Source organism: Cygnus atratus, chromosome 5 (assembly GCF_013377495.2).
Source record: "Cygnus atratus isolate AKBS03 ecotype Queensland, Australia chromosome 5, CAtr_DNAZoo_HiC_assembly, whole genome shotgun sequence".
Lineage (NCBI taxonomy): Eukaryota > Metazoa > Chordata > Aves > Anseriformes > Anatidae > Cygnus > Cygnus atratus.
The window spans coordinates 48,617,227-48,644,345 of record NC_066366.1 but is presented as its reverse complement, the minus strand read 5'-3'; the positions used below and the strand labels follow the sequence as shown (position 1 = coordinate 48,644,345).

General features: G+C 40.3%; 1 protein-coding gene across 6 annotated transcripts in view; it reads left to right on the top strand.

Annotated features, from left to right (window-relative positions):
- CCDC88C (coiled-coil domain containing 88C) overlaps positions 1 to 25,274 on the top strand; it is a 91,753-nt gene extending 66,479 nt beyond the window's left edge. For 3 of the 6 annotated variants that reach the window (XM_035540158.1, XM_050710722.1, XM_050710723.1), the window contains 16 exons: positions 988 to 1,115; positions 2,193 to 2,334; positions 2,890 to 3,078; positions 3,446 to 3,607; positions 4,807 to 5,084; positions 9,824 to 9,967; positions 11,460 to 11,646; positions 11,891 to 12,036; positions 12,652 to 12,741; positions 14,226 to 14,467; positions 18,007 to 18,189; positions 18,592 to 18,660; positions 19,471 to 19,539; positions 20,206 to 20,507; positions 21,491 to 21,706; positions 22,952 to 25,274. In XM_035540158.1, the coding sequence (XP_035396051.1) occupies positions 988 to 1,115; positions 2,193 to 2,334; positions 2,890 to 3,078; positions 3,446 to 3,607; positions 4,807 to 5,084; positions 9,824 to 9,967; positions 11,460 to 11,646; positions 11,891 to 12,036; positions 12,652 to 12,741; positions 14,226 to 14,467; positions 18,007 to 18,189; positions 18,592 to 18,660; positions 19,471 to 19,539; positions 20,206 to 20,507; positions 21,491 to 21,706; positions 22,952 to 23,962 (3,558 nt within the window). In that variant the 3' untranslated portion in view covers positions 23,963 to 25,274. The remainder of the gene's footprint in view (positions 1 to 987; positions 1,116 to 2,192; positions 2,335 to 2,889; positions 3,079 to 3,445; positions 3,608 to 4,806; positions 5,085 to 9,823; positions 9,968 to 11,459; positions 11,647 to 11,890; positions 12,037 to 12,651; positions 12,742 to 14,225; positions 14,468 to 18,006; positions 18,190 to 18,591; positions 18,661 to 19,470; positions 19,540 to 20,205; positions 20,508 to 21,490; positions 21,707 to 22,951) is intronic. The other 3 variants (XM_035540159.2, XM_035540162.2, XM_035540160.2) reach the window with 3 other exon arrangements.
- The last annotated feature ends 1,845 nt before the right edge of the window (positions 25,275 to 27,119 follow it).

The window sequence follows — 27,119 nt, the reverse complement described above, 5'->3', positions numbered from 1 at the left end:
CTCATTTAAGAAAATTTTGGAACAGAAATATAAGCAGCGTAGATCTTCATGATACCTTTGCATTTCAGAAAATTTTGAACATCTGTAACATTGGAACTTGGCAATGCACCAAAAATGATCTGCCCTTTTTAAACATGTGGGCTGATACTATGTCTTTTAAGGTTATTTCCACACAAAGCACTTTACTGGCATAAAAGCAAAGCATTGCCCATACCATCTCATAGGGCTCTGTCAAATGCCCTTCTCATATGACTTCTCTTTCTAGTTCTGCTTAAGTTTCTTTAAGAAACCTAAATGAAACCAGAATGCACCCATAGATACGAGAGTAAGCAAGTGGAGAACTGCAGTCTCCAGAGCTGTCCTGTCACATATGCAGCAATATAATTATGGTTTTATAATTTTGCCAGTGATTTTCCATATGTCAAAAAGTCAGAGTCAGTAGTGGAAACGTGTAAGCCCCTTGGTGACAAATCTTAACCATGTTATCTCAGGAAATTTCCGTACTGAAGTCCTGTCACTTCTCTATGTGTGTGCCAGCCTAGGCTGGACTTTTTGGCAGGGCTTTTCATCCTAGTTTCGGGTTGGACTCGGGGAGGTGGGAACTCCCTCTGCTGGTGCCATGCTCACTGTCTTGCACACATCCCATCTGCTGGCAGGTGGGCAGGATGTCTCCTGTCCTGTACATGTCCCTTATGTCCCTTTTTTTTTGGCAGATGGGCAGGATGCCCCTGTTGGCAGAAGTAATTCAGTACAGTGAGTGAGACAAAGGTCAAAGATAGCATTCTTCAGATTTATTCTGAGTAAGCTATAAATAGAAGCAATGAGTTTAATCCAGCCTTCAGCTGGCACTGATGAAGAATATTAACTGACCTTCTTGGGACTAGGATTTTATCCAATGACTTTTTTAGTATCCTATAAAAAAATCTGTTGTGCTGGATAATTATCACTATCCTTTGCAGAGCAACTAATCATTTAGTCCTGTTACAGGATTTGGTTCTGGAGAAGCTGAAGAGTCAACAGTTGTCTAGTGAGCTGGACAAACTGAGCCAGGAGCTGGAGAAGATAGGATTGAGCAAAGAGCTGCTGCTACAAGATGACAATGGCAATGATGACACGTGAGGAAACTGAGCTCTTCTTGTCATTCTTTTGACTCTGCAGGCTTTTCCTCAGCCAAACTCTTAAGCCCTTTGCCTTTTGATTCAATTCTCATCTGTCTCACTTCAGTTACCCTTACTAAGTTTGGACATAAAGCATATTTTTCTGTAGCAAGCTTGGCAGTATACTGCTTTTTTTTTCTTGGTAGGAAGGAAGAAATGTCATTCTCTCTCCATGCTAGCCAGTATTATCACAGTACCCTTGCAGAGCAGCTGGGTAGCTATTCTAGCAATCCACTGTGTAGATTCCTCCTGTTATTCTCTTTACAAGTAAGAATAGTGTCTAAGAGTAGTCAGGCATTGGAACGGGTTGCCCAGGGAAGTGGTGGAGTCACCGTTCCTGGGGTTGTTTAAGGAAAGTTTGGACCTGGTGCTTAGGGACATGGTTTAGTGGGTGACATTGGTAGTAGGGTGATGGTTGGACCAGATGATCTTGGAGGTCTTTTCCACCCCTAACAATTCTATGATTCTAACTGTCCGTTAGTTGGTGTGCGTCGTGACTTCGAGTAATTGGTGATCCAACCACCTGTTAATATAAACATAGATGTTGCCTAAGAAATTATTGATCGCAAATCCTAGGGCCATGAACAAAGAAACTCCAATGACACGTGTGTACAGGCCTCTTGGGTAAGAGCTAGTTAGAGAAACATACCTATTTTGCAGGAGTCTTTAGGGCCTATTGCTGATTTTTCTCCTCGTCCAAAATGTACAAAAGAGACATGAGAAGAAATTTCTACAGTGTAATTAAGGGAAAAACAGAAAAAAATATATTCCTAAGTTATGTAGCTCTTAGGTATTTCTATAGGTCCCTGTTGGTTATAACCCCTATTCAAATTGATTGGGTTTTCCTAAAGCAGCTTTCCTAGCTGTAATGTATCAGCAGAGATCTGCAGCATTAGGGGAAATCATGTTCCTGAAGCAAATACTTGCAATGTAACATATGATGGTATTTGGAATGGATGAAGGCAAAATCTCCTATATAGATGGTGGCTCATTTCACGGTGGTAGGTATTGGAAAGCTATTCTCATGTCTTTCAGAAAATACAAGATTCTGGAGAGCAAAACTGAATCAGCACTAAAAACAACACTAGCTGTGAAAGAGGAAAAGATTGCAATGCTGGAAGCTCAAGTGAAAGACTCTCTGAACTTGAACCAGCAGTTACAGAATGATCTAAATATGGTAAGAGTGGTTCTGCATATTCACATGCGTTTCATGACTGAGCAAGAACAAGTTGTCTGTACGTTTTTCCCCCACCACATACGCACACTTCCTAAAAAACCTTTTTGGCCTGCCTGCTTTCTCTTGTCCCATTCAGTATAATGGCACCAATTTCAGCAAAACTACTGGGCTGGGGTCTATGACAGAATTATTCAAGGTAAGGACCACCTGCAGATCTGTTTCTCCATGTTTTTTCTTTGTTGCCATAGTGTTGTTTTTCTGCCTTATGTTCCTCAGCCTATGCTTTCATTAAACTGTGCTTTAAACTTGCTACCTAAAACCAGCCTGTTTGTTAGGTGACAGTGAGCTTGAGTCCAAAGGCACCTGACTGGAAGCCAGCAGAAATGGATTTCTCCTCCTGTCTGTGTCTCAGCTTCCCTGTTGTGAAGTGAGGGGAACAGTTCTTGAATCCCTTTAAGTGCCTACAGTGAAAAAGAACTGCACATCCTATATTTATTAATGTAAAATCCCACTGTTGAATCAGTAGTGAAGATTGTTCCTCGTTGGCTTATGCAGGTGAAGAAGGACTTTGATGCACTTAAGCAGACTCAACAGGATGGGCAGCATACTCAGAATTCACTAAGGTATTCTACAGAGAAACTCATTCCCAACCACCAGATGAATGAGAAATTGGAAACAGGACACCGAGAAGCTACCATGGAGCTGCTGAAACTGAAAGACAGGGCAATTGAACTGGAAAGGAATGTAAGTAAGCCTTCTATTTCCTGTTATCCCTCAGACTTCCCTTGTGACCATAAGTGGGTTGTTGGGACCTGGCTTTTTGAGTTTACAGGAATCTGGTGGTGTTTTCTGGAGCACCTAAGTCTACCAAATTCCTCTGGTATCTCTCAGGGCTACGTGGGACTTTAATGTCTTGTATAATATCTCCACTTGGACAAATCCTGGGTGTATCATCTGTCCTGTCTTCATTTAATGCTAGGAAGAGTTTGCTTTTTTATATTTATTGCAGAATGATCGTCACTAATTCTCGTCTTTGATAGGACTATAAATGATCAGGACAGCCATTTCAATTCTTCCTGTTATCCCCTTCAAATCCCAATCTCTCTTTCAGAATGCAGCTCTGCATACTGAAAAGCAGTTGCTTAAAGAACAGCTGAAGCATTTGGAAACACAGAATGTCTCCTTCAACAATCAGATCCTGACACTACAGAAGCAAAATATCTTCCTTCAGGAACACAATACTGCCTTGCAGACGCAGACAGCCAAACTCCAGGTCAGGACAACCTTGTACTTCTCTTCCAGGAGACTGGATTGCATTCTAGTAGCGTGGAGAATATAATAGCTGACAAGAAAATGTTTATATTGGTAGGCTAATGTAGTAATGTAAAGATGAGGTCCATAAGGTAGAGCTTAAATTGAGATCTAAATTTCTCCAAGCTAGGAGGGAAACTGAGTCTATAGCTACTATGTGGACTTATATTTATTAAAAATGTTGTTATTTTGAGAGCAATTCTTAAAATCAGTTAATGATGCAGCAAAATCCAGATGTTATTTCAGAAGCTGCACTAAAATAAGATATATGCTGTTTATTCTGTTAATGCCATATCTATAAAGAGCTTGGAAGAAATGGAAAGAGAACACAAGTCAGATCCAAAGAGGCATTGTAGGAATGGGTGCTGATCACAAGTTTCAGACTTTCAGACAAAATATAGAAGTTGCCAGTTGAAAGCAGATATTCTTAAATATTACTTCTAATTTTGGAATTAAAAAAAATGTAGTTTGAGAAGGAGAACAGTTTTAAAGGACTGCTTTGGATTAGCTCTCATGTTTTTATTATGTGGATTTCCCTTTTTTCTTTAAGCTTTCAACTTTCATGTTCTGAGTGCTTGGTCTTTACTTAGTTCTCACTTGCAACTGAAGTGTACAAGCAACATACAAAATCAGTGCACCCACCTATCTACTGAAATCAGCCCTGTTAGAAGTGCTGCCCCCATACACAATGGTGCAGTTGATTTTGTTGAGTTTGGGTGAAATTACATTTCATTACTGGTGCATAAATGTGGAGTAACTTAAGCTTTTGTACCTTATTGTTAGAGATACAGTTAAGATGCATGTATTCCAGTTCATCTGGGTCTTCAGTCTCAAGTTCTTCTGCTAGTATAACAGTGTTGTTCCAGTTAGAAAGTTACCTTGTTATATATCAGACTGCTGCTAACGTTGCATACTATGTGTGTGTATATATATATATATATATATATACACACACACATTTATACACACAGACACACACACTATGGTGTATACTACCAGCAATATTGAAATAATGCCCAAGCATCCATAAATGTCTTAACTCTAGAAAACAACGGATGTATTCTTGATTAACTGTATGCAGGTATAATGTGCTACTATACATGTCTGTTGCATGTACCAGTAGGTGTAAGTAACGCTTGCTTTTTATTTGAGAAACTTTAGGTAGAAAATTCAACCCTCAGCTCCCAGAGTGCTTCGCTGATGGCCCAGAATACTTTACTCCAAAATCAGCAGACAGCCAAGGAGAATGAGAATGAAAATCTGCTGAAACAGAAGGAGCAGCTCAAAGCTGAATATGAATCATTGCTTCAAGACCATGAACACCTTGCTTCATTGCATGAACGGCAGTCCACAGAATATGAAATGTTGATAAACCAGCACAGCTGTCTGAAAACATTGCACAAAAACCTGGATCTGGAACACAAAGGTCTGGGGGAGAGGTATGCTCACTGTTCAGTGCAGTTGTGTAGCTGGAATGTGCCTGTGTTACGATCTTAGTCTTACGTGTTGGTCTCTAATTATAAACAGAAACTACTGTTTTATTAGAGTAAGTTGTTCCTTTGAAAAAGTGTTGTCTTATTCTTGCTACCATTAGGAGATTAGATGAAAATACTTGAAAAGCTGTAGGTTTGAAGGCAGCAGACCACAGATGAATGATGATACTTAGTGAATGTGGTTGGGTCTTGGGGATACTTAGTAAGAAGTAACTTAAATCCCTTTACTACGTTTAAGGGTCTACGTTATAATAACATACAGCCTTTAAAAAGAGTTTTCCTGTTCTACCAGGAGATATCTTTTGTAGTCATACAGTGAGGTCTGTAAGTCAGCTCGGTAATTACCTAAGTACAAGTTTCTTGGCAAACAGTATAAATCATTGAGGATAGTGTGTGCGTTCAACCTCATGACAAAGGAGGCTCTCTGATGGAAGCTGTATTGGGCTAGTTCTGAGAGAGTGGTGTATTATTTTTTTTCTTTCTTGTTTTTACAGTCTAAAGTTTTTCCTTCAGGCCCTTCAGTTGAATTGTGAAATCAGACAATTCTGTTTATTATTTTAGTCACTAGTTACTGTCATTTTCTGACAGTTGTTCATGGATTGAACAATATAAATACTGTACCACAACATGAATGCCACTCTACCTTAAAAATTTCAAAAAATAATAATAAAAAAATCAGTGGCCTTCCTCAAAATATCTGTATTGAGATTCAGTTTCTGTGCAAGACCACAAGTTGGGTTCATAGCAAGTCAGTGGTGATCCTTGAGGGTGGACTAAAACCTGGTGCTAAGCTTTTCTTTCTCAAACACAAAGGAGCAGGCACTATAATGTGCAATAGATTTTTGATAAAGTATAGAAGTGAACCTATTGTGGTTAAAGTGTCCACCAGGGCTATGTGACAGGACAGCTGCTTGGCTGTCAACTAAATGAGCTGTAAGTGATTACACAGACCCTGTTGCTGCTTACCAAGTCTCTCAGGCTGATTAATGGATCTCTTTGATGCAGGCGTTGCTTAAGATTATCAGATTATCACGTTGTGGTGTGTAGAGGCAGTTTGCCTGATTCTTCCTTTTATCGATGAGTACCAACTATAAGACAGCTCCGACCTAAGGAAAAAGCAGTTTTCTAAAAACAGGTTATCTGTAGTGATAAGTGGTCAGATCACCATTCTAAACATTAAGAGTTTGGACTTTGTTACTGAGATGTGACTGTCAGTGAGAGATGTCCCAGGGGAGCAGATGGTGACCTTTTGTGTAATCAAAGCAGGTTGATTTTGACAGTTTTAAGAGTGCAGTGTCCTCCTCAGCAGGTCAGTCTGAAAAGACACTTGTCAAGGTGATTTGTCCAAGGACAGGCTGTGTCTACATGTCTCCATTTGGCTGTCAGGAAGAAGAGACAAGCCACTTCTTTTTTTCTTCTTCTTCCCTTTTTTTTTTTTTTTTTAATAGTGTGCTATATGCAGTTCAGCTGGCTGAAAGGGACAGAGGGGAGGAAGTTAGAAAAACAGCTGTGAGAAAACTGCTTTTGGCTGCCACACTGGAGCATTTAATTGCTAAGATGAAACCTCTCACATTTAACCTTCAGCTAGAATGCACCACCTGTTAAATTTTCCTAGTGCAGTGCAGCTAAGAAGTTTGTTTTTGCAGTGTCTGAGACTGAAGTTCTCTGAGGTTTTGCTTGTCCCATCCCCAAGATACTAGTTTTCCTTGGTTGGTGACAGCTTGTAATCATAGTTCTGTTACTTAAGGCAGAATTGCACTCCTGCACAGACCTGGGACTGCAGCTCATGTCAAAAAAAAGCAGTGGCAGTTAGCTTTTGGACTCCCAACTCTGTGTAGGCTAATGTCCGTGAGGTTAGTGTAGGTTGTGCTGATGCATTCTAACCACAGTCAGAATATTTTCTGCACCTGAGCAAACTTGATTAAAACTCCCTCGGCTGTATCTGCATAATGCTAGCCCTGCAGTGTGGATTTAGTAATGGGTTGTGTGAAATGGCCTGTCCTAGCCCAGCAAACCACAGATACGTGGGTTTGACTTAGAAAGGAGAAGAGAGTTAGTACGTTAGGACCGTTTACCATTAATAGCAGTTTCTTGACTGCAGTGTTTGGCCGACTGTCTCAGCGAGCATAGAAAGGCTGGACTCTTTTGCCTGCATTTTTGCAGATTGCTTTACATATTGCACATTACTAAGGGAAGGTAATAACTTACTAACTACAGTTGATTGGCAGATGCTTGAGCATTTCTTTGTGGCTTACTCTGGAGAGCTCTGTAATCCTACAGAGATACTGGAAAAATTCATCTCACTGGAAAAACAGAATTCCTGCTGTGCAAGGTTACGTATTGCAGGGTTATGTTACCAGCGCTGGCTGGTAATTATATTTATGGGTTCCCCTTGCTACTTGTTTTTTTTATCATAGCTGAGCTTTTTTTTAAAGAAGTTTCCTCAGTCTCAAACACCCACTAACCGCTTTTTTTGCTAACAAAGCAGCTGAAAGAGTAAAAACCAAAAGGAGCAAAGAGGAATATTATTTCTCAAGTCCAGGAATGGACTGTGTCAGAGCCAAAGTGCATTTTCTTATAAGAAAATGTTTTAACAAACCTTCTTCCCATGTGCCTGGGACTGATGCTTAAAGAAATGGCGGGAGCGTGAGTGTTGAATAGCCTACAGGCTGGTGTACCTTTCCTGGTAATAAAGCTTGTCAGGTGGCACAAATCCTGCTCAAACACTCCATAATGAATCCAGAATGCAGATACATTTTGCTTGGGGATTTCATTAGGGCTCCAGAGATGTAGAATCACTTGCATTTTTGCAGACAGGCTCATGTTTCTTACCTGTCCCTAGCATTTAGGGAAGCAGCTGTGGTCTACCTCAGTAGCTCTCATGCTCAAAGGCAACATGTAGACGTGGGCCAAGCTGGTAAAACTGGACCAGTATACTGCTTCCTGCTAAGTAGCCCTCGTTAAAAACAGACTGCTTGAATAAAAATGAACAGAGTAGCCCTATCAGAGGGAAATGGCAAAAGAATTCACAACACAGTTTCTACAGAGGCAACCACAGTAATCTGCCAAGAGATAGTGGATTTTGTCTTCTCAGACTCTGGATTGGCACACAGTTTCTTAAATCCTTCTTGGATTCAGGTTCTTCCATTTGTTGTACAGACATTGAATTTGAAATATCCTGGAGCTGAATGAAGGAAGAACAAAAAAATAAGGTTAATTAAACTCCACTGCTGCCACTGGGAATGAATAGTAAAAAGCAGCTTTTGTCTGGGAGACAGGTACTTTTCTGTGTGGCCCTTCAATGGGCTGGAATTTGGGACAGGCTGTAATCTGACCCTGGGATGAAGGGAATGGTAGCCTGAAAGAAAAACAAGTTGGCAGGAGTCAGTGTATTTGGTGCTGTCTGCTGCTTTTGTTTTTGGTTTTAAGTTCTAGTGGCTGCAGAGCAGCCATGCTCTGCATTCATCTCTGCTGAGATGTCAGCAGTGGCTGACTGGACAAGTGCAGATGCTGCTTGTTTACTCTAGCTTGTTCAGGCATTACTGTGTCTTCCACCCAGATGCTGTTTTAAAATTGCCCAAAATGATGCTTCTCTGTGACCAGTGCAGGTGTTTCTGTTAGGAGTATTTCAGGGCAATGTCCCCTTATTCTCACAGAATAATGTGCTGGTGAGTTTAACTCCGCTGCACCAGTGTCTCCAGTGGTTTTTGCTTGTGCGTGCACGTGGGCACAGAACCTACAGAGGCCACCACAGGAAAAAAACCTGGGAAGAGATTGCTCTTTTATAAAGTGATCTCAATCCACCTCATTCTGTGCAGTGTTTTCTGAATGCAGGCAGCGTAGCAGCTCCAGGGAGGCTGAGCGCACCTGATCTGTGCTATGCCACGTCAGGGGAGCTGTTCCACAGTTCAGTTAGTTTAGTAGTCCAGAGATGGAAGTTCAAGACATAGTTGAAGGCATCTGCCCTCTCCATGCACACCTTCCTGTTCTCAAGGATTTTTATATAAATTGTTTGAACCTGGATAACAGTGGAGGCCCTGTGAGTGGTGGCCTGGACATGATCAGCAGTCTTGCTCTTGGATTTCTCAAAAGTGAACACGTAGAGCCACTCAAGCAGGTAGCTTAACCCCTGCCTGAAGGTATTTCGCTGTCACCTCTTGCTGATATGTCCTCACCATGTCTGGAGTACGCAGGAGATGAATACCTATGCAGTATGCTAGTACCTATTCATATAACCCAGCATGCATTAAGTTATTCATTTCCCTGTTTTCTTCTTGCTTTTTGGCTGATGCTTTCTGCTTTTCAGTCATGGTTTTGAAACCTGTCACTGACAATTATTTGTGAATGGGATTCCAGTTTAATGGTGAAGTTTCTGGAAACTCAAATGCTTTTTACCAAATGGTCAGGGCCTGGAAATTAATAAGGTTCTGACAACTGCATTTTGATTTGTTTAATTTTTTTTTTCCAAGAGCCTCCCCATAGACATGTAGACTAAGCTGAGTTTCCATGCATACCGTGGATTTCTTCACTCTTGGTAAATCTTTAACCACACAAATTTGTACAAAACTAAGCAGACAGGAAAAAATGTTTTCTGATGTTTGTGGTATCACCTATAAAGAAATCTTAAACTAGAGGAAGAAAAATGTGTAGAAGAGAGCAGAGATTATGCTATTTCTCTTTTGTAGATACAACAGTTTAATGAAACACAAGGCAGAATTGGAAGAGTTGGAAATAGTCCTAAAAAACGAGAGAGAGGTTCTGCAACAAGAGAGGAGATCAAATGCAATAACCACTGGGGAAAATCAGAAGCTGAGGGAGGAGTTGGACAGGTATGGCTCCCTCACTAAATCCTTTTATATATAATTGAAAAGTCAGTTATGCAAAATACACCATTGTTTTTCTGTGTTAACTGTAGCTCCAGAATACCTCCATTAATGTGTCTGTTAAAGTTTCCTCATTTCTATATTGTTAATTTTTCTTTAACTTGTTTTAGATTAACAACTGTTAACTGATGCTTCACGTATGAACTGATCCTGGGCCTTTTGCTTATTTAAAATACACTTCCACTTGTGGTCCCATTCACAGGTGTTTCTGTAACGAAGTATTTCCAACACCTGTCTTTAAGTAGAACTACAAATACACAAAACTCTCAGTAATATCTAGAGTTGTGTGAAATGGTCCCTACCCATTTTTTTCCTCGCAAGACAAACTGTATCATGTCTTTTACACAATATGCTTTAGTTCTAGGAGTTAATGTAGCTGTTTATACTCTGCTGCCAAGAGAAAGCTGCTATTTGTTAATATTTGAAAGAGATTTAATTTTTGTTATTAAAAATGGGCTTAGTGATTCATATGATCGCTGGGTAACTGTTAACTCATGCCAAAACCCCTTATTGAGGTAGCACCCAAATTTACAAAATACAACATTAAAATGTACCCTCACACACACATTCCTACTTGGCTCTAGCTGTTACAACTGGTTCAGAGACATTTTTGATACTACAAAGGCATTTTGAGAAAAAGTTTGGTACACGTAAGGGGTCAAGGTCGTATCAAGTTCAAACAGTGCCAGATTGAATCACATTTAAAAATCACACGTTCAGTTCAGTCACAAAGGTTTCATATGCTGTCCCAGTTACACTGTACCTTTGAATGCTGCTGAGCTCTGCAAACATGTTTTCCTTGAGCTTCCTGTTTTCAACCCAGTTTCTCTAGAAACAAGGAAAGATGTTGCAAAATGTTATTTGCAAAGCTGGAAGGCTTAGCTGGTCTGTCAGCAGATACAGAACTTAACCATTTTAATTTATCTATATTTATAATTTTATGCCTTCATGATTAGTAGACGTTTTTAGATTTACCAAAAAGTGTAAAGGAATGCCGTAGTCTCATTTACAACATTACAGTGTCATATTTATGCTCATATAAGACATTAATGCTCATATTTCATGTACCAAGAAAAGAAATCTGTTACTATTCTTTATTTGTGCCAAATAGAGCTGCCTTTGTATCAAAATGCTTTTAAATGCACCATGCCTCAGAAATGCATGATGTGTTTCTTACACATCAAGGAAATAGCAGATTTATTTTTCATCTATTTTAACCTATCTTCTCTTAATTCTATTGCAGTTTTAAAATATTTTATAATGCTTTTACAACTTTTTAATAAAATCTCATTACATGCTCAGAGTAAAAATGTTTTTAGGAGTCTTTGGAACTCAGTGTCTGATTCAGTGACAGCTGCACACTTACAGTGTAGTCTTTGAATGTGAGGTACTTTGTATGAAGTGTTCTTCATAAGTCTGCTGGCTTTTTCATGTTTAGGGTGAATTTCTTGCACAGCCAACTAAAGGCAGAGTATGAAGGGCTGCATTCACACACTAAAGAGCTGAAAACTTCCTTGAACAACGCTCAGCTAGAGCTGAATCGTTGGCAGGCTCGCTATGATGAGCTGAAAGAACAGCACCAGGCCATGGATATCTCTCTGACCAAGCTGGATAACCACTGTGAGGTGAGTAGCTATAGGTACTCCAGCTGCTGGATTTCTGTTAGAGTGCTACCATCCAGTATGTGAAGTTCTTGGTAAATGATATATAGGAAATCAAGCTATGTGTTTATAATGGCACCCTCATATACTTTAAAGTTTATGAATTTATATCCTAGGTTGCTATGTTATTTGTGTTAGCTTAATTGCGGTGCACCTTCAGGGAAGCCAACTGCAGAGAAGAGATTCATCTGTTTGTCTTGTTTAATAGCTGCTGTCACGTCTAAAGGGAAATCTGGAAGAAGAGAACCATCATCTTCTGAGTCAGATTCAGATGCTGAGCCAGCAGAATCAGATGTTACTGGAGCAGAACATGGAGAACAAGGAGCAATATCATGAAGAACAGAAACAGTACATGTAAGAAAAGAGAATTGTGAAGCCTGAAGAAGTCTTTTAGACAAATAGAATACTAATCATCTATCAGTAGAAGAAGGACAACCAGGGGGATGATCGGTCTACTTGATATATATCTAGAAAAGGGGACCTTTAGGACAAGATAGATGTGATGGGGAGGGACTACAAAATTTCTTTGCATTGCCTTACCACAAAAGGATGTTTAGGAGACACCTGTACAAGCAAAGCTCGTTTCAAATAATATAGATGAACCCATGTGGAAAACAGCTGTAGAAGGTGGAATGCTAGACCCATTGGTGTTTCTCAAATGGTTCTGAAGAACTTGGAAAATAGCTGAATTGCAGCAGAAATGTAGTCGTATTAGAATATATTAGAAAATCTACTGTTATTTTTTCAACTGTCGTGCTTATTGCACAAAAGTCACTGACTCAGCAGCAAATATGATAGGCTTTTGCATTTACCCTCTCTAAATAGTGAAATGAGATCAATAGCATTCTGAAGCTTATGTGACAGGAAGGTATTTCAGTCTCATTGGTCTTTTGCTGCTCTTGGTCTTCAGATTTTTGTTTGTGCTGAATTTCATCCAGATGATTCAGAATGTGTTTTTTTTCCTCACAGTGATAAATTAAATGCCTTAAAGAGACACAAGGAAAAACTTGAAGAGAAAATAATGGATCAGTACAAGTTTTATGATCCTGCTCCAAAAAAGTAAGTCCCATTTGGTTTCAGTTCTGCTATTGATTTTGTGAGGATGAGAAAGGGCTCTCCATAGTGGGAGATAATTGAAATTTCATCTTAATTAAGGACAAACAGTGTCAGCTCCACTTCTCTCTTCACTCTCATTCCACAAACCATTCCCAGAAGCTGCAGCCATGCTTTAGGTCGTTTTAATAGAGAGCACAGTGCATTACCTGTGGTCCTGCATTTTAATACTGGAATCTGAAGTGGTATTAGTTGGAAAAGAGTCACTTTGCCCTGCTGTACATCCTATTGTCGCTAGTAGGCTGACCACAGTGATTTGAACTGGCACATGTCCTAAGAGATTAAGACTCATCCTTTCTCTTTTTAGGAAGGTGAAATTTCTTCTTTGGGATTGTTTTGTTTTAAATCTGCATTGCAGCACAGTAGTTAACCTAAGTAGATCCAAAGCTCAGTGATGGACTTGATTTAAGCCCGTAACTAAAAGAAGCAAAGGCTTGAGCATATCAGAAGGTATCAGTTTCTGTGCTCTCAATTCAGAAAATGATCCCAACAGAAAAATATGAGAGTCCATCTTTCCAGGAACTATGGCATATGAAACTGTTAGGTGAAATACTGTGCGCAGATGTACAGATGGGGTATATCACTTGTGGGTTTGTAGTAGAAGGGACTACAGGAGAGACTGAGAAGCTTCAGTGTTGATAGGTCATTCATTCCCAGTGCTAAAATGATTCTTGAGCTGGTGGTCAAGTAGGAATTGGAAGTTCTTGCTAAAGCCTTAGAATATCGTAGGTTGCTGCCACCGGCTCTGAATTCATGGAGGGTGTAAGATACGAGATCTTCATAAGCAATAATCCATCATGCTTTTTAAAACTCCCACTAGGGGACAGTCTTGCTGTCTGTTACAAAACAGTCTCTTACAGGTGTTTTGAAACTGCTTTATCACCAAGGCTGGATTAACATCCCAGAAAAATGCAGGGACCCTATATAGTGACTAAGCAGCAGTAGGACCTTTAAGAGCTGCTGTTTCACAGAGTATAAGCAGTCCATCAGAGAGAAAACACACATATATATTAACAACAATAAAACAAAAAAGAGCCATAATTCCACCATAAATGGATTCGATACCCTTAGCAAGAGCAAGAATTTGTCCTTAAAGCAGTTTTTATTACTTCACGTCTCAGTCTGTTCTTGTAGTAGACCTTTTCACACAGTTGAAATGTCTTGTATGGGTCCATATGTGTAATTTAGGTTTCTAGCAGAGGGAATAGTTGTTTTTTCTCAAAAAAATTCATGCTCAAGAAATACTTCTATAAAATTATTTTGACTTTGAGAGAGAATCAGATCAGAAGCTTCTGTGGAATTCACGTTGCGGCTTCCCAACCAGTTAAAAGTAAGAATATAGCAAGATGGCTTTAGCACAGCTGTAAACTTCTTCTTAGTGTATTTCATGTAGTGTTTTTGAATCTCACTCACAAAACCTGCTTCATTAGGAAAAACCACTGGATTGGAGCCAGAGCCTTAGTCAAACTAATCAAGCCAAAGAAGGAGACTGGAAGGGAGCGGCTGAAACCAGCAGCAGAGAGTCCTCCATGGCATTCTGAATCCCCAGAGACAGTAAACTCTCCAACTGCCTCCCAAAGACTGAAACATCAACAGGAGTCTCAGGATAATACCTCTCAAGGGTCAAACTCTATGGAAGAGAGAGAGAACCCTGCGGGTTCTTCAAATAAAGGTAAACAATGCCCAGCCCAAATTCATGAGCTGAACAGTATGGTTTTGATTTAAGGTACAGGATATGTTGATATCTCTATGATACATCATATAATTCTATCTAGTTTTTTTTAAGTAAACTAATATGATTTGTTTGTTTTACCTACTTCTTTCCCTTTTAGCTTTTGTACATAGATAGTTTCATAGTTTGCTTGAATGTATTACAATTTACTGAGGAAGCTGATGGAAATACTTGATTCACGGGGGCTTTGCAAAAACGCAGTTTAAAGTTGGTCCGTGCAATTTTATAGCTTACTGCAATTTGTTCCTCCAGCAGATAAAAGCTGGTCTTACAGCCACTGCCAGGAGATGGCGCACATGCAAAAGAAATAACTTAGAAAATGCTAATTTATTGTAATCTCGTATTGTTTTGGAAGATGGTACAGTGTTTTGACTTGGAATAAAAGGGTTCCAAGGGTACTTTTCAAGAATCGGTTTTGAACTTCATCCTTAAGTAGTAATTTCTCTATTCCCACTGGGAAGTGGGGGAGACAGAAGCGGAGCAGCTGAGGAGGATAGAGTTGCTGTTACAAACTACTCCAAGTGTCTGTTTGATTGAGGTTTGGGTTTTTTGTTTCCTTTTCTCCGTACTAATTCTTCAAGATCTTTGATTCACTTCAATTAATGCATGTCCCAAATCATCCATGAGGTTCCAGGAGATGTTAGAAGTGTTTATTGTGCATCTAAAGTTCCACCTGGGAATTTGGACTTGGGTTTCCACAAAACAAGTCCCTCACCAAGTGCCAGAGATAACAAAGTCTCTGGGTTTTCATTCATCTTGATTTTATGTGAAACATGCTTATGTTGAGATGACGACCATCAGTACTAAAGCTTAGAAAACGTCTAGGAAATTTGAATGTATGTAATCACCAAGTAGCACATAGACTTATTTGATTTTCTCTTTTAAATAAAACATTCTGTGTGATCTAACAGTTATTTCTTAGTGGAGTTGCTTATATTTTATGCATATTTGTTAATCTATGCATTAAGGCGAGTCAGATTAACTATGACTAATTACATGTTAATCTGAGTCCCGTAAATGTGTTAGTCTGCGTAGCCTAGTTCATTTTTTATTTGCTGTGTAGTATCTAATCTTTATTAAGCTTTATTCACAAGGGTTTTTTCACTTTTTTTTTCTTCTTCTTTTTGGGATACCTGGGTGATAACAATTTAGCTGCGCAGCGCAAAAAGATTGCCTTTTTCAGAAGCAAAAGCAAGGATAAAGAAAAGTCTCCTAAATCTCCACCGAATCATCAGTCTCTCTCTGATCGGCTCCGGTTCTGGTCTTCTTCCGACATCCCATCTTCTCCTAATGAACCTCTTTCTTTCTCGGAATTGGGAGATTTCTAACACCTTTTCTTTAGTATTTATTTTCATCTACTTCTGACAAATATTTTAAAAGAAAAAAATCCTCCGTGCCTTAAAAGAACACACACCTTAATAGAAACACTCAGCATGCCTTTACAGTACTCTAAATACAAGCACAGATTAGTGAACATGGACTTAAATTATCCTGTAGAAGATGAATCACTATTGTACACTGTGGATCATTTCTTCAATGCAGCACAATTTTAGGGGACCTCATGGCATACAGTTGGCGTATGTATAATGGCTGTGGTGCATGTTATAAGTAAGTGAAATTGCTCTGCGCTTCCATATTTCCTTGCAATCACATACTTGCAGCATGTCCAGTTGAAGTGTTGAACTGATCTGCTGTTGCTATGCTTTCTACAGTGTTACAGTCCTACTACAATGCAGACCTAACATATAAGCAATTTCAAATCCTGGAGATTTTTCCAATATTCTGTGCAACTAAATGCTAAAAATGGCAATTTTTAAAACATCATTGTCTTCTAAATAACATATCTTTAAACGTAGAGTAAAAGCTATTGGGAAAATTATTCCCTGTAACATCTCTTGTTGTTTGCATCCTAACCTGCTATTTAGAGAGTTTTTATAAGTCCGGCTATGAAATTCATCTTGGATTGAGCATAAAGTTAAGGTTTCTGCTGCTTCAGTCTTGAAAGATTTTTTGGAAGAGACAAGTAGGTTTGTTCTCTTGAGATTGGGAATAGCCTTCATCATGGATCTGTTGCCTAGAATTCTTACTGCCTGGTAGTCACTACTTGGTGGCTTCTGAAGTGAACTTGCGGCTTCAGTCCCTGCTCTGTGTTAGAAGTGTGTGCATCCCAGGCAACGTGCTCATGGGAGAGCTCAGCACAGAAGCTGAAGGATCCGTCTCATCTCCATTCTCACTCCAAGAAGTGGAACAACCAAGGGCACTGGCAGAGAAGCCTGTTGCTGCCCGTTTTGGGGTTTGTAAGAGTGTGTTTGTCTCCAGGGCAATTAATAATTCTGGCATTTATGGAAGGTGTTAAGTGCATCTTCAAAGTCAATTAGAAATGCAGATTTTCACTGCCAAACTTTACCCAGTAATTGCCCCATAGAAGTGCCATCAACTCCAATTCTGAGAGAAAGTGCAGGCCCTGTGCTAGGGAGCCCACACAGACTGTGGGGTACAACATCGTTTCAGAAGTAAGCTTCCAGGAATCATCTGACAGTAACTTGGTCTGTTTTTCTCTAATACAGCTATGCTGTTAGTCTGTGCTTTGAACTAATTGTCTGTTGTCTCTGCAAGTTTTTATTTTTGACCACTGCGCTCTGCTGTGTTTTCGGCGTTCAATTAGTATTAGTTAAGTATGTACTCATTAGAAATATATCGGAAACTAGAATCTTGCATCTCAGTAAAGCTGTTTCCTATAGTAAATTCCTTACAGTTCGTTCTATTATATGGGTGTCTTAAAGCGTTACAATTATCGAAGTAACCCACCTCATCACTAGGAATGATGTCTTCAGCTTTCTGAATTAAATAATATTCTAGTAGTTAGTTTTTTGTTGCTTTCATGTTACGATGCTGTGAATTCCACCTAACAGGCACTGTAGCAGAGCATCGTAAGAGCAGCAGAGTTTTAACCTTGAAGAGACTGAGCTCTTGCCACAGCAAAAACTAAACCTGAAAGCAATTATCTTAGCGTGTGAATCATGATAGTTAATTTCCAAATCAACATTTTTTCTCTTTGAACAAGAGTGTGCCTTCTGTCACTCTTTCCTCATTTTATTACTGAAGTAAGTGCTTATAAAATGCACCTGTGAGGAATAATATGATGGGAATTTCACACCTCAGTTATTTTTTCTGCATTCATGTCTTTGCTCCTTTTCTTCCTCGTTTCACAGTAACTGTTGCATGTATAATATCAACCCTCCCACTGGCACTAAGCAGCCCTTGTCACTCCCACACTTTACAGAGAGCACACATGATCGAAAAACTGGTGGCAGAAATTTCCTGTTCAATACTGAAGTGTTTATGGAAAAGCTTGCAAAGCTAGCGCCTCTGTTGTGTGTTTTTTGTGCCTGCTTGTCATGTTTATATGGGCAGATAAATACAAATCTCCTAGTGCTAGTCTTCATAGTCTCGTATTCATTTACCTCTCTCCCCCTCAGTGTTGGTGGACCTAAAGCAAAAGAGGAATTCCCATCATGGAGGCAGCAATGATAATGTTGAAATCTCAGCAGACTCTGCGACAAAACACGGCTGTGTGGAGCTGGGTCCCAGGACTTACTCGACCTCTGCTATTCACTTGCACACTTCCACTCCCATCTCCAGGCTCCAGAGCAGACCGAAAGGTGTGTAGTGCATTTGATCTACCAGCTCTTTGTGTAAGTCAGGCTACTTTTTAGTCCCTACCTGGGTGAAACATGGCTTTTATGGCATTCAAGTACAAAAACAGAGCCCACATATTTTCATTCCTGCTTTATCTGTGTAACGGTGATCAGATACAGGGTTTTCTTGCTCTTTTAATGCCATTAACTTGACATTTGGATGTTAGTCAGCTGTCCCACGGTTCCCTGCCCAGTGACTCATAGCAGTGGTTGGAGGGTGGCTGCTCTTCCAGTGCTGGCTCTATAAAACCCCCTTGATCACTTCAGTCTTTCAGTCTTTTACACTGCTGAATCCATTGGAAACTGACCTGAAGGAATGACCTTCTTGTGTTCAATATTGCCTTCTAAATTTTATGTTCTTTTTAGGCTATAATTCAGAAGATAATCTATGTGAACAGTCCCCTGAGGTAGAGTTTGCAAGCACCAGACAGCATGGTAAGCTTGTAGCATACACAAATGCTCTAAACCTCTACATTAAGACGTGTTTTATTGCATCCATGTGAGTTGTCCTGGAATGTTTTAGTTAAATAAACCTTATAGGATGAGGTGTAGTAATGTAAAACCATTTGGGGAATGTGGGTCTAAATACTTTTATTTTTCTCTTGAGAAGCTTGTAATGGATGTTTTCCCAGAATAAATTTTCAAAAATAATGCTGACATTGAGACAAATTGACTAGCCCCAGTAACAGACTCTTTAATGCATGTCTTACAGTTTTGCTGCTGATTTTTCTGAACAATGTTTAATTCCTTTCTTAAGCAAGTGCATCAAAAAAAAAATAGTACTGGGGAAAAGGGGAGCGCATGGTGAGAACAGAGGTGCAGCAGCAGCACTGTCTGCTTAAAGATTTGCATTTGCAGCCTGGTTACCAGCTCCTTCCAAAGAAACAAACTGAGAAGGAGACAGGCAACTTACTACATTAACTTACTTGTTATCTATGTTACTTTGACCACATGAACTTATTTATTATCTATGTTACTGTGTTTACAGTTGCTGTAAAAGCATATTTCTTTGTGCAAAAGATAAAAGTGAGAAAAAAATAGGTGATCCTGAACAACTTGACTTGACAAAGGAGAATGATTTCTACTGTGTCCAGACCATCATCCTCTGTATATTATGATGTTAATGTTTTCCAAGTGACTTAGTTGCACGGGTCCTATTTTCAGAAGGCAGACTGCAGCCAACTTTTTTAGAAAATCAACAGAACTTCAGATCTGTTTGTTAAATGCTGGTTTCGTGTTTTTCAGTATCCAGGCCAAACAGTCTAGAGAGCAGTCGAAATGCTTCCAGCAGTAGTTCACCACTCAATTTGAAAGGTAAAGCTTTTACAGCTGAGTTCTAACAAACAGGAAGTGAAATTACATGAAATTGTATGCAAAATGCTGTTTTCCTTCCAATTGAATTTGAAGACTGTTGTTTTGAAATTGTAATGATTGAATCTGGACATGAAGCTGAATCTGGACATGGCTGTCTTGGGAATCAAAACAATTCTGGCAACAAGTATTTTTCTAAGACTGATTCTGGCAAGGGATGGTTGTTTAAGGCAGGCAGTCTAGTTTTGCTTTAGTCTGACTGGCATCATATTGTGGGAAGTAACAGGCCACTCTTTAAATTCTTTTTACAACAACAGGTCTCTGCTCTTCTTACTCTGAACACAGCTTATGTAAGTAATCGGTGCACTCAGACTTGATAAAATTCTGAGTCCTTGAAGGGTAAATGAGATCTAACATTTTGGAAAAATCGTTTTGCTATCCCACTGCCAAGTTCAAGTAGTTGTACTTGTTTAACATAGGGGCTCAAAGAATATACTGTAAGACATTTACTAGTGCTGATTTTTCAGAGTTTTGACTGCCTTGAGTTCCGTGGGAGAAGACAATGCTGGCTGTTGGGAAGTGTCCCTAGATCACAAAGTTCCTACTTCAGTAACTCTACTGAAATGAGGGGAAAATGGTGACTTCAGTGATATTTATGATTTTTCTCAGGTTCCTTAGATCATATCCATGGTAGAACTGAGAGCCTCAGCAGTGAAGATATGGTGCCAAGCAGAGAGGCACCAGCCTTGCTCCGAGACAACTATCCCTATCACTCTGCTTCTGCTGTCTTAGGCCCTAGCAACAGGCATGAGTCCTCCTTCCACAGGAATGGTTTGCTCTCTCATGATGTACCTCAGAAGAGTGCTCCATCTCAGTCTTACACAGGCAGGCAACGGTCTGCCTCACCTGGCAGTGAGATGGTAACCTTGGAAGAGTTCCTGGAAGAGAGCAGCAGGCTATCCCCACCAAGTGTAAGTAGTCCTTCTGAGGTGCTGCAAAACTGCTCAAAACTGATGCATGCAGGGGCGTGAGGGTTTAGGAACACCAGGAAATACAAGAAGATCTTTGTATGTGTGGAACTTGCAGAGAGGTATCGAATCTTGCAAGCTGACAATTTGAAGAATGAACCTGTTAAAACAACTAAGCCAAGATTAACTTTTGCACAGTGTTTGCTGATTTATTTTGATGCAATGGCTGTGGCAGGTCATGCAAATAACTCACTGCAAGTAGTATATATTGGACTGCTGGGACTTTTTAAAAACAAACTTTTAAGCTTTCATATTATAGCACCGATTCTGAACTCCAGCTATTCTTATTTGTAAAAGGATGAGTTTTCTGTGTGATTTTCAGCTGCTAAATCCGTAATTACATATGAAACCTAAAAGTAGTTTTCACCAGAAATGCAAAATATGCAGTTATTAAAACCATTTCCTAAGCTGAAAATACCATCGTTGCATTTGAGAGTGTTTTCTTTCTGAAGGAAGTTTCCAGTGCTTTCACCATGCTTTGTGTGCTGACTGGCACTGTTCTCTTGGTTCTGTGACTGCAAGAAAATGCCACGCTCTGAATGCTTGGTCAGAAATGAAATACTTGGTTTCTAGATGGCATTTGTCTTGTACTGCTTAGACATGCTGTACAGTAGTGAAGTGGTGCAGTATCAAGCATGTTAATATCTCAAGAACAATTCCCTGATAGCGTAAGTGAACGGGTATTTCTGTTCAATTAATACCTTGGTAACAGCATTGAAATCAGCAGAGCTGTACTGTTTTATAACATCAGTAAATTATAGTCCCTGAAGTTTCAGAGCATTACTTAAATATGCTTCCTATTCACTAGTTATCCAAATAAATTTCATAGCTTTTAGACGTGTTTAAAATTTGATTTGATTTTTTTTGTCTAACTACCTGACCATGTCTCCGTTTTCATTCTTTCTGTCATCCTTGTTCCTTTTCAGCGTCGACGCAGTTTAGATGAGAGTGAAATGATTTCATTGCACCAATTTCTGTTAGAAGCTGATGCACTGTATCCCTCTTGCTACTCCCTATGTCCTCCCCTCCGTCAGGAACCTTCGCAGTCATTCGTATCGGTCCTCAGTCATTCATGTCCCGACAGCATGAGGCACAGAACAGGCAGGGGAAATAGGAGATCCACTTCACTGTATATCCCCAGGGTATCCGTTGTTCTTGCTATGAAGGCAACAGCTTTCAACTTACCCACAGCTTTTGCTAGCATATTAATACCTATAGAAGCGTATTGTAACTCTCAGCTGTTACTTAAAAGACTAAGTTTGTGAGATCACTTGCATTACTTGCTCATAAAGTATTTCCAGTGCTTGTACATAAACACGCTTGTTTTTGAAGAACAAGTAATTCTGTGATGTTAATTTAATGTGCATAACAGCAGTTTAAAGTGAGGTAAAAATAACCTTAACGTTGTAACATTTAGTTGAGCATAGAAATTTTCCAGCTGCATTTGAACTACTATCGCTATTGATAGTGTTCACTTCTAGCAAATACGTTCTGTAACTGGAAGAAATGGTTGGCACTTTAATGAAGTGAATATATTAAGCTTTAACATGCTCCCTAGAGAAAAGAAATATGTTTCATGAGCTTGTTTCAGTGCATTTTTCATGAAGAGCATGTCCTTTAACTGTTCTGAGCATGCCTCCTACTAATAGTCCAGTGGCAGCTGATCAAACATCACCTTTTTGATTTGCATGGACTATCCCAATGAAATATTCAATATACATTTTCTTTTACTGCCAGGTTAATTGTCTGACTTGAAATTTGCAAGCTAATTGTGGGCAAGCAATCATTTCTCAATTACTATAATGATTTTTTGGTACATTTCATTATGTTGTACATGCAGCTTTTAGCATATATAATATATTGACTGGGAGAGGTGACGGAAATCAATGGAGAAGCTATGAAACTTTCTTGTAATGCTAGAGTATCTCCCCAAGGTATTTTTTTTTCTTTTTATATCCCTGATATTACGGTAGTGTGTTATCCAGAGTAACTGTATTCTGGAAAAATGACAGACCATCTTTGATATCTGCTGATACCAACGGCTGCTGTCATTCATATGACAGTGATGTTACAGTGATAGTGGCTGGTGTCAAAAGAGCTGCTGCCCAGGTTACTAGTGGGGTGAAATTTTCTAAGTTTATGACAATTAATCTGGCAAACAGGGCTGTCACAATTAATTATGATGAGCATGTTACTCCTTGATTTGAATTTATATCCATTGTATGCATTTGTATCTTCCGTTCCACACTTAAATATGAAATCCATGGTTTTATTTGAGTCTCTTGAAATAAGTGGGAAGGAAGATTGTCTGAATGAAAAGCTGTGCATGATTCTTTGCTCAAGACGTGTTGTCATTAATGTAGCATGTGCATGTTTTTTCACACCAGGATACCTCCAATAACAGAGATGATTTGCTGAGTGATTATTTTAAGAAAGCAAATGAGCCTTCAGCTACTGGGAACCTGCTGGTTCAACCGTCCAGAAAGGAGGCTGCTAAGATGCCCACTAGTCATACTTCTCCAACTGTAAAGATGGCCATTGCCAGTGAAGAAGGAAGAACGACTAAGCCTGGAAATTACATGAAGCCAAACCTCAGACAAGTCGAACCCGAGCCTCAGGCATGCTCCCAGGGGTCCCTTAAGCTTCCTCACACACCACAGCACCAACCCGCGAGTGGCATGCGGCAAATGGCACAGCCGCAGCAGCCTGGAGCTGTGAGCAGGAGGAGTACATCACTGAGCAGGGCGTTCAGCTTAGCCTCTGCAGACCTCCTCAGAGCCACCGGCCCAGAGACATACAGGCAGGAGAGCCCTCAGAAATCAGCAGCAGACCTGCGTGGGGGCAAGGATGCTGTCAGTCAGACTTGTAGAGCTTCTGTGCCAGCAAGCTCCCAGGCGACCTTAAGAGAGAGGCCCCAGTCTGCAAAGGTGGCAGGTTCCTTGCAAGGTGTTGATTCTCGTTGTCGGCAGCTTGATGCAAGGCGCCTTTCCCTGGCCCCACCAAAAGATGAGAGGCCACTCTCCTTCCATCAGTTTTCTGCCTCACCCACTGCTTCCACCAGCAATCTGAACATGCAACAGGAGCGAGTGAGCCCTGCGCAACACTACTCACCCACACCGCACACTCCCTCTAAAGTCAAACCTAAGCCAGCCCCTCGTACTGGGGAGGTGGCCACAGTGGCCTCTGTCAGAGCTGTTTCCAGCAGCACTGAGGGAAATACTTCCCTAGGGCAAGGCCAGAGTGATGCCCTATTTACCAAGTGCCAGGGTAAGCTACCAGAAGGCAGCTGTGTGGCTGTGGAGGAGCCCATGAGAGGAAGCAGCTCCAACAGCACTCCTGGGTCTCCAGACCCCCAGGGGGATCAGCAGACGGTTTGGTATGAGTATGGCTGTGTGTAACCCATGGATGCAGATAATAGTGTTTGGCATTGCTGATACTGGGTAGCATTTGTCTTGACACTGTGCCAGGTCTTAAAAGGCGCTACCTGCATGCTGTTTTGAATGTTCTCTGGGTACTGTTTTCTAGTTGGACAAAATATGATTAAGACAAACAAGGAGCAAAACCCCAGCCCTTCTTTTGACACTGTTGTGCCTGAAACAAAGTGGAAGCCTGACCTAATCCCACAGCAAGCTTGGAGCCTGATTCTCACAGGTCCTGAGCATTCCCCACTCCAGGAGAAGCTTAGCAGGGTCCTCTGTCATTGTTGCATCATGCAACCCTTCTACCTGCATTAAAGAAGAGTTTCACAGGTCATGTGTATGTGCTGAAACCAGCTCTGCTATTGATAAATAACTTAAACCATAGTGAAAAGGTCATATAAAAGCCAAACTTCTCCCCAGAAGACATAACCAGACACTTGGCTTAAGTAGCTTAATAGGAAAGCTGAAGATCAAAAGTGTGTGGCTTTAGCCATGGATCTGTTAAAATCAGTTCTTCTTGCCACAGCCACATCGGTGATGCATAGAATTCAAGGGTCATATCTTAACCTTCCCCACTGGGACTGTCAAAAGACAGAGAGAAGGGTCAATGTTACCACCCCACTGCCTTCCCTATATAGCTGCAGCTCAGTGAATTTTTGACTCTGAAAGCCAAGTGGTGCTGCCTTTTGAAACTTGTTTTATCTTTTATACACACACTGGAACTAATGCAGCCTTTTCAGGGGAGATGTCATTTCAATTGTAAAGGTGGCATCTCATGTACAAAAGTGACTTGTAAGTATGTATATAAGGAGCTCAAGTATTGTATAGGGATGCTGTGTAAATTGTATTATTACATCTGTGTGCATGACAGCCCATACACTAAGTGATAGTGGGATTCAGTCTCTTAGAAATCCCTGCTGTGTCTCCAAGAACTTTGCTCAGTATAGAAAGCAAAATAATTTTGTATACATGTGAAAGAAATATACTTTAAAAAATCTATTTATGTGCAGAGAACTTCCGTGTATGTTTCTGACCAGGGTGTCATCAGTTGCTTATGTATATATGATCAGATGCATATCTTTAATTCTATTTCATGTTTGTAAAGCTGTTTTTCTTGGAATAGACTAAATCCTCCCTCCTCCTCTCCCCAATAATATTTGTTTTGCTGGTTCTGATTTAATCTAGTAAAAGCTAAAACTGATTCAGCTAAGGATGTTTTTGTTATCTAGTGTGTAGTAATCCCATTCTGGAAACTACAAAATTGTTTATAATAAAGATTAAAATAAAACGGGTTGTTGTACGTTCTTTTTTCTTGGAAAATATATGAGATTCATGATGTTGGATGGAGAACTGTTTGCAGTAGGTTTGTGTAAGCCTCGGCATTGATTCATATCTCTGTGCAGCAGAGTTGCATTTGTTTTTACAATGCTGCCACAAAAGGCATATCAGAAATCTTTGGTTAAAGCCTTCTTATTGAAGACTTTAGTCAGACTAATCATGCAAATTAAGTGGCTGTAGAATCAGACTATTAGATTTTTAAGCTTCTCTGACCACTTCAGACAGTGCTAAGCATGCTTCCCTTTTGACCAAGTTTGTATTTGTGCAAACTGCCTCATGCTTAACTCTCAGAAAGCCTTACAAAAGTGAGAAATTACTCATCTTTGAACATGAAAGAGAATGGCAAAAGGAACTTTCTGCCTTTTCTGCTATTTAAATCAGACCACAGTTTAGCAACAACGTTAAAATGATGTGTTATACAGCAATTTTTTGAACTACTGAGTGTTCTTGGTCAACTGAAATTCCTTTTCCAGAAATTCGCTCTCAACTTTGATACTCAGCCAGATCACTGAAGGCAAAAGACTCGTGTTTCTTCCTGGTTTCGGTTCCATTTTGGAGGCATGCACTTGATTGCCTGACAGGCTGGACTGCTGAAGAATTGATCTGTGAGTTGTCAGTTATTAGTAGAAGCAATTTGCTATAAATACTTATGTAACTGCATAAACCTTAATTGTGACTTTCTGAATTATTTACAGTTATTTACTTCCTCAGTTCCAGTGAGTTCAAATAAAAATACATATTTTTTAATAGAAATAAAAATACTTCTATAGTACATTTCAAGTATGGGATGAGTTTAAGTACAGATGTTAGAACAGAACAACCGATCTTCAGCATTAAAGCCACCTTTGGCTACTTGTTGAAGCACATGGTGCTGCGGCACTCAGGCCTTCCTGAGTGCATGAATGGAAGTTATGTTACAGGAGACTGTCCTGCTGTGGCATGTGCATTTGTTTTGCATTCCACTCAAGTAATTCACTGTTTTCAACTATTCTTTGATAGACTCAGTGGCTCCCAGGCCGGAGTGCCGCCATCGTGCACCATCAGGTAAGAAAATCCAGCAGGAGGGAGGGAGAGCAAGGCCTGCCTGTGTTAGAGGTGCTGGTGCTCTTTGCTTTCTTGGTGGGATAAATGGGTGTTTCTATGTCAAAGCTAATGTGGGAGAGAAGTTGGTTGTGTTAGAGCGTGATCAGGAGATCCTCCTGAAGGAGGAGGCTGTGTGGTGTGAGGTGGCGGGAGCTGCCGGGAGAGGTTTCTGTGGGAGGGAGAAGTGGAAGGGGTAGAGCTGCCAGAGCCACCTCAGGCTTTTTCCTTCAAGAAGAAAAGGGGGAACAATCATGAAATAGTGACAATGTGGTGTGCTGAGCCTCAGGGAATTGGAACACCAGAGCCCCGTACTGAGCACACCAGGTGTCCCAGCTCCACAGGGCCGAGTGCTGGAGGAGGCTGACGCTTTCTGACCGGCTGGGCCAGGCCTGCTTGCTGCAGTTTGCTGCTAAATAATGCTGTGAATGGTTCTGGGTGTAACAATTCAATAATGTTGTCCAGTAGTGGAGTATCTCAGTTCATATATGTGGCTTGTGGGTCCTGTAGATCTTGTTTTCTATTAACGGACAGATTTTTGGAGGGGATCCCACCCAGATAGGCAGCCAACAGCAGATAGGTTTCTGAGAAGGCCAGGGCCTGTGCTGTTGGCAATAGCCCCTTCTCTGCAGTGTGTTCAAACTGAAATCAGCAAATTTGTTTAATGTGAGGAAACAAATAGCACACTGCACATGACAACAGTATTTGCTTGAAGTAC